This window comes from Narcine bancroftii, chromosome 5 (genome assembly GCF_036971445.1).
Source record: "Narcine bancroftii isolate sNarBan1 chromosome 5, sNarBan1.hap1, whole genome shotgun sequence".
In the NCBI taxonomy this organism is placed as follows: Eukaryota; Metazoa; Chordata; class Chondrichthyes; order Torpediniformes; family Narcinidae; genus Narcine; species Narcine bancroftii.
Genome location: NC_091473.1, coordinates 1,930,903 through 1,947,397, shown reverse-complemented (window position 1 = coordinate 1,947,397; position 16,495 = coordinate 1,930,903). Strand labels below are relative to the sequence as shown.

Below are 16,495 nucleotides of genomic sequence, written 5' to 3'. Positions count from 1 at the left end.
AACTGATTGTGCCTTCAGAAGGGACCAATGAATGCACCAAGAGAAGTATATTGGAAAAGAGGGTATTTATAGGGGGAATGAATGTTTCAAAAAGTGTAATGCAATTCAAGCATTTTCCTTCCAGATATATACCCCGTTACCCAATCAGATAAAGCTCTTTCACCAATCTTGTCTGTCTTGTCTGAAACTCACCTGCAATATTTTCACCCTCAAACTAGAGAAGGTCTTAGAGGTATGGGAATGTCTGTAGTTCTCACTAAGGGTACCCATGGCCCCTTTCCCCTCTTCTACAGGCATGCAGCCCATCATCTCCAGTTTTCTGCAGAAGTACACCATTGCTCCAATGCTGCCCACCCTCTGCACTGCTCCACAGCGCTGCTCCACAGTGCTGCCCCCCCATGCTGCTCCACGGCACTGCCCCCCCGTGTTTCCCCACGGCGCTGCCCTCCCTCTGCGCTGCCCCACAGCGCTGCCGCCCCGCCCCGTGTTGCTCCACAGAGCTGCCCCCCTGCGCTGCCCCACAGCACTGCCCTCCCTCTGCACTGCTCCACAGTGCTGCCCTCCCTCTACGCTACTCCACGGCACTGCCCCCCACTGCGCTGCTCCACAGAGCTGCCCCCCGCGCTTCCCCACAGCGCTGTCCTCCCTCTGTGCTGCTCCACAGCACTGCCCTCCCACTGTGCTTCCCCACAGCGCTGCCCTCCCTCTGCACTTTTCCACAGCACTGCCCTCCCTCTGTGCCGCTCCACAGCACTGCCCTCCCTCTGTGCTACTCCACAGTGGTGCACTCCCTCTGTGCTGTCCCACAATGCTGTCCTCCCTCTGCACTGCCCCACAGTGCTACAGCCCCTCTGTGCTGCGTCCAAGTGAACAGCCAGCCTGATTCAGTGGGCACATGGATAAAACACACAATCCTGGAGGCAGAACTGACTCTTTGGCTCAGGGTTTGTTCCCGGGGAAAGTGAACCGCATTTTGAAGAAACAACAGAGTCAACCCTCCACTTAATGAAATGCTTATGCTTTGAATTTGACCCTGGAGGGATGAATGTATTGTATGTGATTTCAACCTGTGGGGATTTAATCTGTCTTGCACAAATCTGCGGCATTTTATTCAGAAGATCAGGAAGCGTCTGTGGAGAGGGAAAACAGTCAAGATCTCAGATCGATTAACTTAAATCTCTCTGTTATTTATAGTATTTGCATCAGGGTTCTACAGCAGAGATACAAGTCTATTGGCCCATTCAGTCCATGTGGATCAAGCTAAGTCCCATTTGCCTGCAATTGGCCAATATCCCACTAAACCAGTGGTTTTTAAACTTTTTCTTTCCACTCACCTACCGCCTTAAGCAATCCTTATGCCATGAGTGCTCTGTGATTAGTCAGGGATTATTTAAAGTGGGATGTGAGTGGGAAGGGAAGGTTGAGAATCACTGCTCTCAACTATCACGAGACACTTTTCCTTCAACATATAAACTATACTTTTCTTTATTCACCAGCTTCATTCCCTTGTTGATCTTCAACAATGAATATCAATTCCTTAATCTAGGAGCGAATTTCCCTGCCTGTAGATGTCTCTGCTGTAATCTGTTTCTTCGCTTCTTGATGGTCCCCAGTCGGGTTGTTACCACAAGGAAGAAAACCACCAGTCCTTTCCCACCTTTCAAAAGCCCTCCCCAACTGCCTTGGAACCTTGGATGTAATACAGTGGAATGTATCACAACTGAATTCACTTTCCTGATAACATTTCCTTTCTTCCAGGTGCAGGTGAATCTGGCAAGAGCACTATTGTCAAGCAGATGAAGTAAGTTGCTATTTATTTTATTCTGCAAAATGTGGTTAATATGTTGGAGATGTACAAAGGTTAGAGCAGTGCTTCTCAACCTTATTCTTTCCACTCGCGTACCACTTCAAGTAATCCCTATGCCATTGGTGCCAGGGGTTTCTTAAGGTGGGATGTGAGTGGGAAGGGAAGGTTGAAAACCACTACTGTAGACCCAATCGTTACTGAAATATTTTGCTTGAGAAAAATTGCCATTGGCCCATTTCCTTTGAAGTTATGAAACCGTGCACATAACAAGTCAATGAAGGACAATTAAAACTGTGATTTTCAACCTTTTTTTCCACCCACATCCCACCTTAAGCAATCCTTTACTAATCACAGAGCACCAATGGCATAGGGATTACTTAAAGTGGGATGTGAGTGGAAAGAAAAAGGTTGAGAACTACTGGGTTAGCGTGTGGGAAAACACAATGATTGCAGACACTTGAGCAAACAAAGTATTTCTGGGGGAAAGGGGCTAGTGTTATGTATATAAAGGGGGAAAGAAGCTGGGGAAGGGTCCAAGAGGCAAGTGATGAAGGGAGACAGGGTGTAATAGGTGGACAGACAAGTAGAAGGAGAGACGGCTGGGGGAAATAAAATTTAGAGAGATGAAAAACAATGGGTTCAGATAGAGGATGGGGATTCCCAAAACTGGAAAATTCAATGTTTGTGCCATTAAGTGTAAGACTGTCCAGGAGGACTAAATATAATGTGCTGTTGTTATGTTTACATTTGGCCTCAGCCTGACAATGAACAAGGCCGTGTGGCAGGAAGAATAAGGGTTGTTGAAACGGATGGTCACAGAAAGCTCGAGTATACACCCACAAACAGATACAGTAAAACTCCTGGTATGTGGAATGCAAGCAACCAGCAAAAAGAGGAAAATAAATTTTAAAATTGAAATAAATAAGAATAAAATAATAGTAAATATTACTATGCCACAACGAACCTATAACTCCCTGGTACATGAAATGTTGTGAGTGATTTTATGGCCCTGTGTGTTTTCTTTTTTGATTAGTTAAATGTTATGCATCATGGGAGCTGGGGGGGGTGGGGGAGGGTAGGGATAAATTTGGTCTCAGAGGAATCTGTATAATATGGATTTGGATAAGTTGTAATCGGTATTGATAGTATTCTCTGGCAATGATATTGTTGAAAGCTCTGAGTCCGTCTGGAAAATTATAAATAAAATATTCAAAAAAAAGATGGATCAATAACATGGATCGTGAGCAGTGATTTCATCCCCACCAGCAAGTTGGCCAGAGAGTTGAATTTCATCAGTAATCCACTGTTACCCACAAACTCCTAAAATACCCAAGATCAATCATATTTTTCTGCACAATCTAACAGAAACCCTTTAATACCAATAATCCCCATTTGAGATAAGGTGGGGACTTTGCTTCCTCACTCCATAATTATATTAGAGTCAGAGACCACAGAAATGAGCCCCTTAGGTCTATTCAACGTAGCCTCCAATATCTTGGCAATTCAACAGCTCATATCATGTTACAATTAAAATTCACCATTTATAACATGTTGATGATTCAGCTTTTTTCCCCAAAAATACTTTATTTACAATAATGAAAACCATTCACATCCTACATCTATACATCCCCATCATCTCATTGTATCTTGTTACATATGCTCTCTATTTACTCCATTGCCAGGCCTCGCCGTTACTCTTCCTTCTGCTGTTTGATCCCTCGGTTTCAGACACTCAACGCCCAGTAGCAGAAGGACTCTACTCAGGCCACAAGTGGTGCCCAGGGAAAGATTAGCACAATGTAGTTACAGTGCCAGTGACCCGGGTTCGAATTCAGTGAAGAGTTTACATGTTCTCCCCACGTTCGCGTGGGTTACCTCCAGGTGCTCAGGATTCTTCCACATTCCAAAGATGTATAGAATTACTAGGTTAATTGGTATCATGGGTGTAATTTGGCAGCATGGGGTCCACATTGACCAGTTACCGAGCTGTATCTCTAAAGTAAATTTTCAAGTTCATTTATCATTCAATTGTAGCAGTGCAACCCAACAGAAGTGTTCATTGGTCCACGGTGCAAAATCAGTGCAAACACATTTACAAATGATACGTAATACTAGCTTATATACATATATTAAAAATAAATATTTTTAATAATGAAATATTCCAGGAAAGGCAGACGAGCTTGGAGTATGGATTGGCATGTGGAATTATGACATTGTGGTTGCAGGATGGGCAGGACTGACAACTCAATATCACAGGATTCCATTGGTTTAAATGCAATAGATTGGGGAATGAAAGGGGAGGAGTGACATTGCTCATCAGGGAAAATATCACAGCTGTGCTCAGACAGGGGAGACCAGATGTCTTAACTACTGAGGCTAAATGGGTGGAGTTGAGGAATAGTAAAGTATGACTACACTCATGAGGTTGTATTATAGACCGCCCAATACTAAACGAGGTTTGGAGGAGAAAATCTGTAGAGAGATAGCAGACAGCTGGAAGAAAAACAAGGTTGTGAGTCTAGGAGATTTTAAACTTTCCACATACTGACTGGGACTCCCATACTGTAAAAGGAGGGCTGGACGGCTTGGAATATGACAAATGTGTTCAGGTAAGTTTTCTAAATCATATATAGAGATACCAACTAGAGAGAGTACAATTCTGGATTTCCTATTAGAGAACAAAATAGGACAGGTAATAGAAGTATGTATAGGTGTTACAAGATCAAACTAGCAACCACAAAGAAGGCATATCACACAGGGGTAAAAATGAACAATTACTTTAACAAAAATCCCCCCCTTTTATAACAATGCCCACTGGTTACTATGCAAATTTCTATAACAGAGTAAAACTAATAAATTCCCCAGCCTAAATATAACATGTAATTCAAGTCTAAGTTATATTTCCAACCAGCCCACAGAAAAACTTAGACACAAATCAAACACAAAACACACAAGACTCACAAAACTTCGATCTCAACTGAAACAAAGATCATAAACAAAATTCAGTTTGTTTGGTAAACTGAAGCTAAAAGATCTTTGAGGGAGAGAGAGCACAAAATTCGAAGTTGTCTGGTGTTGCTTGCAGAGAGAGGAACAACTGGCTTGGTCCAGATCCTTCTGGTTGCCTTCCGAATCTTCATCCCTTTTTGAAATGCCCAACATTCTAAACTGTGTTCCAGACCATGACTCATGCTCTGGGCCTTCTTCCACTCTAGAGCACCACCCAGTTGTGGTTTATTGTCAAAGTCCAGAAATTTTTAGATCATTTTCTGCATATGCGCAGTCCGTCTTCCACTCTCTCAGCAGTCCACCTTCACCTTGGCTCTCCAAGGCAAACTGTCACTTTTTAACATAAAACCACACAACATTTAGGCCAATACACAATACAGAACTCTAACAGTTGGGGAACATTTTGGGTCCAGTGATTATAATGCCATTAGTTTCAAGTTAATTACAGAGGAGGATAGGTCTGGGCCTTGGGTTGAGATTCTAAATTGGAGAATGGCCAATTTTGAGGAAATGAGAAAGGATCTAGAATGTGTGGATTGGGATAAGTTGTACTAGGTAAGAAGAAGACCTCCATATGAGAAATTTTGAGAATACAGAGTTTGCATGTTCCTATGAGGATTAAAGGCAAAATTAACAAGCATAGGATACCTTGAATTTCAAGGGATATTGGGGATCTGGTTAAGAAAAATGAGGTATATAACATGTATAGGCAACATGGAGCAAATGAAGTACTTGAGTAGTACAAAAAGTGCAAAAAACTCAAGAAAGAAATCAGGAAGGCTAAAAGAAGACACAAGGTTGCTTTGGTAGACGATGTGAAAGAAAATCCTAAGCGTTACTTCAGATAGATTAAGAGCAAATGGATAGTAAGGGACAAAATTTGTCCCCTTGATGATCAGAGTGATTGGCTATGTATAGAGCCAGAAGAGATAGGGAAGCCCTTAAAGATCTTCTTAAAGAATTTTTTCACCCCTATTGGTACTTATTCAGGAAACTGGTAGAGTTGAGGGATGTGAGGAAAACAAGCAGTGGGTTTATGGAACTGATACAGATTAAGGAGGAGGAAGTGCTTGTTGTCTTAAAGCAAATAAGGGTGGATAAAACCCCAGGGCCTGACAAGATATTTACTCAGACCTTGAGGGAGGCTTGTGTAGAAATTGCAAGGGCTCTGGCAGAAATATTTAAAATGTCCTTATCCACAGGTGAGGTGCCAGAGGATTAGAGCTCATGTTGTTCTGCTGTTTAAAACAGGCTCCAAAAGTAATGCTGGAAATTTCAGGCCAGTGAGCCTGACATTGGTAATAGGTAAATTATTGGAAGGTGTTCAAAGAGATCATATATACAACTATTTGGGTAGTCAGGTACTGATTAGAGAAAGTCAACATGGCAGGACATGTTTAACCAATCTTAGAGTTTTACGAGGAGTTTACCAGGAAAGTTGTTGAAGAAAAGGCTATGGATGTTGTCTACATGAACTTTGACAAGATCCCACATAGGAGGTTAGTCAGGAAGATTCAGATACTCAGTTTCCATGGTGAAATAGTGAACTGGATTCGACAATGGCTGGATGGGAGAAGCCAGAGAGTAGTGGTGGATGATGGCTTCTCAAACTGGAGCCCTGTGAACTAGTGGTGTGCCTCAGGGATTGGTGCAGGGATCACTGTTGTTTGTCGTCTATATCAATGATCTGGTTGAAAATGTGGTAAATTGTATCAGCAAGTTTGCAGATGACACTAAGATTTGAGGCATTGTGGACAGCGAAGCTCACAGAGGGATCTGAACCAGCTGGAAAAGAGCTGAAAAATGACAGATGAAATTTAATGCAGACAAGCGTGAGGTGTGGCAATTTGGAAGGACAAACCAAGAAAGGACATACATGGTAAATGGAAGGACAGAGGAGTGCAGCAGAACAGAGAGATCCAGGAATACGATATATAATTCCCTGAAAGTGGTGTCACAGGTGGATAGCATTTGGCAAATTGGCCTTTATAAATCAAAGTATTGAGTACAGGAGTTGGGATGATATGGTGAAGTTGTATAAGACATTGGTGAGGCCAAATTTGGAGTGTTGTGTGCAGTTTTGGTCACCTAACTACAGGAAAGATATCAATAAGATTGAAAGAGTGTAGAGAAGATTTACTAGGATGTTGCCCAGACTTCAGGAACGGAGTTACAGGGAAAGGTTAAACAGCTTATGACTTTATTCCCTGGAACACAGAATGAGGGGAGATTTGATAGAGGTATTTAAAATAATGAGGTGTATAGACAGAGAAAATGTAGATAGGTTTTTTTTCCCACTGAGGATAGGTGACATGGATTAAGAGTGAAAGGGGAAAGTTTAGAGGGAACATGAGGGAGAATTTCTTCACACGAGGGAGAATTTCTTCACACGAGGGAGAATTTCTACACTCAGAGTGGTGGGGGTGTGGAACAAGCTGCCAGCTGAGGTGGTGAATGTGGGCTCAATTTTAATAGTCAAGAAGAATTTTGACAGGTACATGGATGGGAGAGATATGGAGGGCTATGTTCCGGGTGCAGGTCATTGAGACAAGGCAGAATAATAGTTCGGCACAGACTGGAAGGGCTGAAATAGTAGAATCATGCGGAGTTGTTTTTAGCAGTAATTCAACAGTCTCACTCCGTGGGAAGAAACTTTCTCAGCCTGGTGGTTCTGGCTCCGATCTCTATCTCTTTCCCAACGGGAGTAGCTGGAAGTAGCTGTGGTGATAGGGGTCCTCAAGGATTTTGCGAGCTCTCTTTAAACAATGTTCCCAGTAAATTACATTGATGGGGGAGAAGGGAGACCTCAGTGATTCTCTCTGCCACTTTTACGCTCCTCCACTCCACTGCTTTACAGCAACCAGTGTTATGCAGCTGCCAGGACCCTCTCAGTAGTGTTCCTATAGAAAGTGGACATGATGGTGGCCAGTGGCCTGTGATCTTACCTGCCTCAGTCTTCTCAGGAAGTGCAGTCACTGCTGCGCCTTCCTGACAAGTGAGGAGATTATCTGTTAGGATAGGTCACTTCGTAAGTGGACAGTGAGGAACTTGGCTGCTCTCTATTCTCTCCGAACTATTAATATAATGTGGAGGGTAATCAACTCTGGTTCTACTGAAGTCCACAATCAACTCCTTTGTCTTTACCCCATTGAGACTCAGGTTGTTATTCTCGCACCATTTCACAAAATTTTCCACCTCTTGTAATGTTCTACGTTCTCTGTAGTGCGACTTGTCGTTGTTGCTGATGAGGCCAACTACTGTCGTGTCACCTGCAAACTTGATGACCCTGTCGGATCTGGTGCTCCACTGCATGAACAGAGTGGGCTGAGCATACAGTCCTGAGGTGCTCCAGTGCTCAGTGCAATGCTGCTCGATGTTCCGCTGCCATGTGGCATGTCCCTGCACCAATCCCTGAGGCACACCACTAGTCACCTGGTTCAGAACTCCGGAATCCAGTTACAGAGAGGGGTGCTGAGTCTCAGCAAGGACAGCTTCACCACCTTCTTCTGGGTATGATTGTATTAAATGCCAAGCTGAGGTCAATAAACAGCAGCCTGGCGAACGAGGCATCATTCTCCAGGTTGGCAGAGTAGAGGGACAAGGCTATTGCATTGACAGTGGAACGGTTCCATCTGTATGCGAATTGAAGGTCTTTGGGAGGTGCACTTTGACGCACTCAAAGCATTTCACAATGGTGGAGGTCAGTGCTACAGGGTGGTAGTCACCGAGGCCTGTTATTGTTTCCCTCTTTGGTACCAGAATGATAGTGGGTGACTTGAAATCTCTGGGAACAATGAGATGCTGCAGTGATGTGTTGATGTAAGGACCTCTGTCAGTTGGTCTGTGCAGTCCTTCAGTATCTAACCAGGTCGAGCCCTCCATAAAGTTTGGGACAAAGATTTTTTTTCTTTATTTGCCCCTGTGCTCCAGTTTTAAATTTGTAATCAAGCAAGTCACATGTGATTGAAGTGCATGTTCCAGATTTTATTCAAGGTTATTTGTATACAAGATTTGACCATGTAGAAATTACAGCACTTTTTATACAAAGTTCCCCCACTTCAGGACACCATAAATGTTTGGGACATTTGGCTTCACAGGTGTCTGTTAGTACTCTGGTATTTTAATTGCTTCATTGGTGTGCAGGTACAAGAGAGCTAGGCCTGGTTCTAAGCTTTTGATCACCTTTGAAGTCTGAAGTTGCCATTTTTAACCTGAGGACCAGAGTTGCGTCAATGAAAGTCAAGGAAACCTTTATGAGGCTGAAAACCAAGATTTATAACATCTGAGCTTGCAGAATTCTGGGAAAAGGTCTTGTGTCCGATGAGACAAAGATCAACCTGTATCAGAGTGATGGCAAGAGCAAAATGTAGAGGCTTAAAGGAACTGCCCAAGATCCAAACCATACCACCTTTGGCATGGTTTGCATCTTGCAGTATAGCCTCTATTTCTGTTTGTGAAGTCTTCTGTGGACAGTCGTTATTGATATATCTACACCTGACTGCCTGAAAAGTTTTTCTGGTCTATCAGACAGATGTTTGGGGATTTTTCTTCAATTTGATGAGAATTCTTCTGTCATCAGTAGTGGAGGACTTCCTTGGCCTACCAGTCCCTTTGCGATTACTGAGCTCAGCAGTACACTCTTTCTTCTTAATGATGTTCCAAACAGTTGATTTGTAGTTCACGGACAAGTTGCTCTTGTGTCTTGGAGTGAGCTTGCAGGTGCCTCAGATTGAAGAGACTGCCATCCGTGTGGTACCGGATGTAAACAGCGTCTTCATTGTTGAGGTCTTTCATGGCTTGGTTCAGCATCATGCTGAAGAAGATAGTAAAGAGGGTTGGTGCGAGGACACAGCCTTGCTTCACGACGTTGTCAATGGAGAAGGGTTCGGAGAGCTCATTGCTGTATCTGACCCGACCTTGTTGGTTTTCGTGCAGTTGGATAACCATGTTGAGGAACTTGGGGATAGATTGTTACATAATCGAGAAGGGACTGGTAGGTGAAAGAATACACGTGAATCAGAAGAGGGGGATCAGAGGTGGAGAGGATGAGCAAAATTAGGTTCTTGGGAGTCACTATCTCGGAAGGTCTTTCCTGGAACCAACATACCAATGGCATCATGAAGAAACCCTCTACTTCCTCAGGTGTTTGCGGAGGAGCTAGTTGAGTTGTTCAAGTGAACCAGTACGGACTTGAAGGGCCGACGTGGCCTGTTTCCGTGCTGTAAACGGTTATATGGTTATGGTTATTAAGGTGTGGGTGATGTCTCTCACCATTTTATTCTTGTTTTTCAGCCTCATAACAGCTTCTTTGACTTTCATTGACACAACTCTGGTCCTCATGTTAAAAATGGCAACTTCAGACTCCAAAGGTGATCAAAAGCTTAGAACCAAGCCTAGCTCTCTTATACCTGCATCAATGAAGCAATTAAACAAACCTGAGTCCTCACAGACACCTGTGGAGCCAAATGTCCCAAACATTATGATGCCCTGAAAGGAAGGGACAATATATAAAAAAGGTTGCATTTTCTTCATTATAAAATCAAAATGTATAAAATTAACCTTGAATAAAATCACGAATGTGCACTTTAATCACCTGAATTTTTTGATTGCAAATGTAAATCCATGTAGTACAGGGGAAAATGAAGGAAAACAGCATCTTTGTCCTAAACATTATACATGTTGCCTGGTCCGGGTTCACCTTAGATAGGTTTCTTTTTACCTCAGCCACGGCTACGCAGGGGATCTGATCTTCAGAGAAAAGTAGAGCTTTCATCGGCATCAGCTTGTTCCTCTCATCGCACCATGCGTAGAAGATGTTCAGTCTGTCTGGAAGGGAGGCGTCAGTGTCATTGACTCGCAAGATTGTCTTGTGATCCGTTATTGCTTTGATCCCTCACCAGTGTTTAAATTTTAAATAAGTAAATAAAGAGTCCTGATAGAAGACTGCATGCAATTCCCTCTCAGGACCTATACATTTAGCTTGAAGACAAGGTAGCTCAGATTCATGAGAGGGATTTCTGGATGAGGACAATGTCTGTGTGAGTCAGACAGAATGAGAGTTTGGAAGAATGAGAGATCATTGATGCATCTTATTCAGAGAATAACCACCAGAACTGGGCTGTACGGTTAGCGTAGCAGTTAATGCAACGCCTTTACAGCACCAGCGATTGGGACCAGAGTTCAAATCCCATGCTGTCTGTACATTCTCCCTGTGCCTCCATGGGTTTTACCCCAGGGGCTCACTTTTCCTACCACCGATCAAAACGTACTGGAGGTGTAGGTTAATTGGGTGTAAATCGGGCAGCACGGACTCATGGGCCTAAATTGCCTGTTACTGTACTGTATGTATGTCTAAAAAATTTTTTTATTAAACCGACACCAAGAGGTTGCATCCACAAGATGAATAATCTCAAAATGGGGAACAACTTCAGGACAGGGGTCATAGATTCAGATCGAAGATGAGGAGAAATTTAGTTTTTCCAAAGCTTCTGAATCTTTGAAATTTTCAACTACGAGCAAAGGTTTTAGATGCTCAGTTGAGGTGGTGATGCAAGAATGTGGCCATTAAATCTTTGGATATTAGGGGAATATCAGGTTCAAATTTATTATCAACCTTAACTGAACTTATACAACCAGATAAAATGTTTCTCCAGATCATGGTGTACACACATACATACAGTGCAGTGAACTGAAATTCATAGTCTATGGGTAGATTAGACGAGTGGCCCCTCCTCTTGACTCCAGCCCCCCTTCAGTCTCAATATAAAGTTTTCATGCCTTACCTCCAATTTACCTGAAAACCATTGTAGATACCAGCAGTTAATTGTCAGCTAATGAAAGCATGTTTATGCTCCACGCAAATCTCCGAGTACCAACACGTTACACACAGCACATAATCACATCTGTGGATACTGTTATGAGCCCAGAGAACCCCAAAACCCAGCAGCGATAGAAATTCACCAAGACAAATGGTTACTTAAACAAAGGTTGCTTTTAATTATCTTTAAACATGAAAACGGGATCACACTAACTGTTAACCCCCTTCTAATTCTAAGCATACGTTTATGTAATGTGTATATATTGAGAAAAGTTCTTTAATTCACAGTCCAATCTCACTTCTCACTCCTCCAAGTTCATTGTTTGCAACCAATTCTTATACTGTGCACAGAATTTAACATTTATGAATTTCACCAGGCTTTGGTGCTTAAAAGGTAAATGGTTACCACTCAGGAAGGTTCTTGTCAGTTTTCAGAGAGAGAGATTGGTTGATTATTGAGCACCCCCAACTGATTCCTTCTGAACAGCCACTTCAGTGTCTTTCCAAAGAAACTTGTCCCATCAGGGTTTTCCAGATGATAACCTTTCTTTCAGGTCACCACAAAGTTCCTTTCCTGTTTCCCTCATTTTAAGTGAAACATTATACAGCCAGTCCTCTCCTCTTGTATGGACCAGAATGGCTTTGACCAGGCTGAACTAAGAACTCACAATCAGTCTTCAAAATGGGGTTTTTCCACAAGCTTGCCAGCTTGTCCTGTTCCAGTCTCAGCTTTGCTGCTGAACTGCAGAACTCTAGAACTGAATTACCTCACTCTCACTCAGAGAAAACCACATGACCCTCTCAGAACAACCATCTGCACTCAGCCTGCAGCTCCAGACCAAATCTTCTGAGTTCATTCATCTGTTGCTTTCCAAAACAATAATCCATTACTCCACAGCATGTCCAATTAACGCCTACTTGTCAACTCCTTATAGGCATCCTTCCAAGTTTTTGCAAAGGCACCCAGAGCCTGGACTGTCTGGCTTGAGCAGAGCTCCAGCATTTTAAATGAGATCTGTTTTGAAGTGTTTGTATGCAGCCTACACTAAAAAACCTGCCACCATTTATCTCCTTTAAAACATACCTCTATAAATATAAAATATAACAAACTGTCACAGTACAGGCATAGTCTAAAATACATATATAAATATTTGGAATAATTTACTTGGTTGTGGGATCCACCATTCATCCCACGGCCTGCGGGAAGAAGCTATTTCCCACCCTGGCAGTCTGGATTTTGATCCTCCTGTACCTCCTCCCTGACGGAAGTGGGTCAAGGATACTGTGTGATGGATGGGAAAGGTCCTCAATAATTCTTGGGAGTCCATTTTTAGCTGCACTCCTGTTGTATGTCACCACTCAAAGAAAGGAGAGTCCAGTGACCTTCTCAGCCACTTTGCGTCAAGGCGGCTTGCTGGCTGAAGAGATTTTGCCTGCTTCACATGTCCTATACTCATCCTTCCCTATTGCTTGACAGAATTATCCACCAGGATGGCTATTCCCGGGAGGAATGTCTCGAGTTCATCTCCATTATCTACAGCAACACCCTGCAGTCCATGATGGCCATTGTGAAGGCAATGACCACACTGAACATTGGCTACGGAGACAGTGCCAGACAGGTTAGTGTACCAACAGGGCTGATGGAGGAAATCCCCTGGGGAGATGACGTAGGATGTGGCCACTGACAAGGAAACCTTGAATTAGGGCTCACCTTGGGGTAAAGGCTCAACCACTTGAAGACAAAATAAGGAAGCAATTTGGTTTCAAGTTTAGTCACTTGTTTGACATGGATATTTTTGGAAACATAGGTTTTCATCCATTTTTCTTGTATCTATGTGCCAAAGAGTCTTTTAAATGCCCCTGCTGTACCAGCCTCCACCACCACCCCAGCTAATGCATTCCAGGCCATCACTATTCTGTGCATTAAAAAAAAAATCATACCTCTGATGTCTCCCCTAAACTTTCCTCTCCTCACCTTGTACAGCTGTCCTCTGGTGTCTGCTTCTCTAATGCCAGGAAAAAGGTGTTGCCTGTCCACCCTATATTCCTCTCGATCTTGTCGGCCCCTCATTGTTCAGTCTAAAGAGAAAAGCTTTGGCTCTCCTAAACCTCTCATAAGACACATTCTCAAATCCAGGCAATATCCTAATAAATCTCATCTGGACACTCTCCTAGGCTTCTCCATCCTTCCTGAAATGAGGTGACCAGAGAAAAAACAATATTCCGTGTGTTCTAACCGGGGTATAACATTGCCTCTAAGGCCACCATATCACAAGCCTTGTTAACTACCCTATCAATCTAGATTTGGACCCTAAGATCCCCCTGTCCTTCCACACTTCTAAGAATCCTGCCATTAAACATGTACTCCCCCTTTGTTCAACTTTGCAAAATGCATTACCTCACACTAACTAGGATTGAACTCCATCCACCACTTCTCTGGACAACTCTGCACCCTGTCTATATCATACTATAGTATACGACAACCTTCTCCACTCTCCAACCTTTGTGTCAACTCCAAACTTACTGACCTACCAATTCACTTCTTTGTCCAGGTCATTTATAAAAATCACAGAGTAGGGGGTCCCAGAACAGGTCCCTGCAGAACTCCACTAGCTACTGACCTCCAGGCACAATACATTTCATCTACTCTAACCTCTGCTTTCTGTAGGCATGCGCATTTTTAATCCACACAGACAAGTTCCATGGATCCCATCCCAAGACTTTCTGAATGAGTCTACCAATGTGAGTCCTTGTTTGATGTCTTACTAAAATCTATATACTCCACATCTACTCCCCTATCTTCATCAATTTCTTTTGTACCTCTTCAAAAAAAAACCTCAATTAGACATGACCTACCCTTTCACAAAGCCACGCTAATTATTCTTAAGAATGTACTTCTTTAAATGCTCAAAAATCCTGTCCTTAAGAATCCTTTCCAACAGTTTGCCCACCACTGATGTAAGACTCACTAATCTTTAATTCCCAGGATTCTCCCTATTATCATTTTTAAACAAGGGGACCACATTTGTCATTCTCCGATCCTTCGGTACCTCACCAATGCCCCAGAAATCTCTCCCCTTTCTTCTTGTTGTAACCTGGGGTGCATCACGTCCAGTCTTGGGGACTTATCATTCTGAATGTTTTGAAGATCCAGCTCTTCTGCTTTTTTAACCTCAACATAGTCCAGCACATAAGCTTGTTCTCTACTGACTCCACCTTCATTAAAGTCCCCTTCTGTGGTGAACACTGAAGCAAAGTATTTATTGAAGACCTCCTCTGCCTCCAAACACGTGTTCCCCTTTATCCTTAAGCAGTCCTTGCTTATTTTAGTCATTATCCTTCTGCTTTTCACCTATGTATTGAACACCTGAGGATTTTCCTTAATCCTCCTTGCCAAGGCAGCCCCTTCCAACTCTCCCAAGTCCTAAAGTTCCTTCTGGCCATCATATAATTTTCAAGAGCCTTTTCTGATACTAACTTTCTAAACCTTGTGTGCAATGTATGTTGTGGAGTAGGTTTACATGGATTGACTCAATATTGTGGGCTGAAAGGCCTTTACTGTAATGTTCCATGTTCACACATGATTGGCATGAGAGTCAGATTCCCGAAGCAGAGAATGGATTCTTTGGACCAACTCCTCCATGCCACCCAGTTTAGAAGAGTTCAAATTTGAAAAGTCAAATTTAAATTCAGTTAATTAAATCACTCCTGTACTTTATTTTTTTTTTAAATGTTTAGATTTCCTCAACTCCCTGTATTTAAATTCTCCAGCTGCCTTGGTGGAATTCAAACTGTCTCAGTGTGAATGCTGAAAAACTCTGGCTATCAGTCCAGTAGTTCAACCACTACACTGTACAACAGCTCTTCACTCATAGAACCAACAGCACAGAAATAGGCCATTTGGCCCTTCTAGTCAGTGCCAAACCATTTCCACTGACCTGCATCCAGTCCATATCCCTCCATACCCCTCCCGTCCATTTGCCTGTCCAAATTTTTCTCAAACATTAAAATTGAGCCCGCATTCACCACTTCAGCTGGCAGTTCCCTCTGTGTGATGATGTTCCCATTAAACTTTTTTCCTTTCACCTTTAACCCATGTCCTTTGGTTTGACCCTCAGTGGAAAAAAAAATCCACTTGTATTTACTCAATTTTGCATGCCACTTTCAAATCTCCCTCATTCTTCTACGCTCCAGGGAGTAAAGTCTTAACCTGCTTAACATTTCCTGTAACTCATTTCCTCAAGCCCTGGCAACATCCTGGTAAATCTTCTCAGCATTCTTTCAATTTTATTGATATCTTTACTGCAGATAGTTGAGCCAGAGTCTGTATCAAAACCAATCTAAATCGAGAGGCATTAGAGTAAATGCAGGAGGAGGGAACTGATTTTTCAACAGTGTCGAACCGGGGATGGGATGTGGCTGCAGCAGCATTGGACCGGGGTATGGGGGCACTGGCAAGTTGAACCAGGGGGTAGCAACATCAGACCACGGGGTGGGGGCACAATAACTAATTAGGGGGACATGACCTGTGAATGCCCCTCATGACACTGATCCTGAGGTAACCAAAACTGTACTCCAATAATACTCCAATTTGGTCTCAGCAATGTCTTATACAACTTTACCATAATACCAACTCCTAGACTCAATACTTTAATTTATGAAGGCCAATGTGCCAAAAGCTCTCTTGCCAAATCTATCTCCCAAGGCTTATGAAATGTTGGAGTTGTCTACCCCCAAGGTCAGACAGATTCTGGTCCGGGAGAACAATCATTACAGGGATTAGGCAGAAAAGTGTGAGGGCCAGAACACGAACCAGTCAGTGGGTCAGCCATGATCTTAATAAAGGGCAGAGCAAGCTAATG

General features: G+C 42.9%; 1 protein-coding gene across 1 annotated transcript in view; it reads left to right on the top strand.

The window, feature by feature from the left end:
• The window catches only part of LOC138763029 (guanine nucleotide-binding protein G(t) subunit alpha-1), a 78,980-nt gene that overhangs the window by 46,524 nt on the left and 15,961 nt on the right, over window positions 1-16,495 (top strand). Inside the window, exons 2-3 of the mRNA XM_069936549.1 lie at window positions 1,759-1,801; window positions 13,111-13,252. Of these exons, the coding sequence (XP_069792650.1) occupies window positions 1,759-1,801; window positions 13,111-13,252 (185 nt within the window). The remainder of the gene's footprint in view (window positions 1-1,758; window positions 1,802-13,110; window positions 13,253-16,495) is intronic.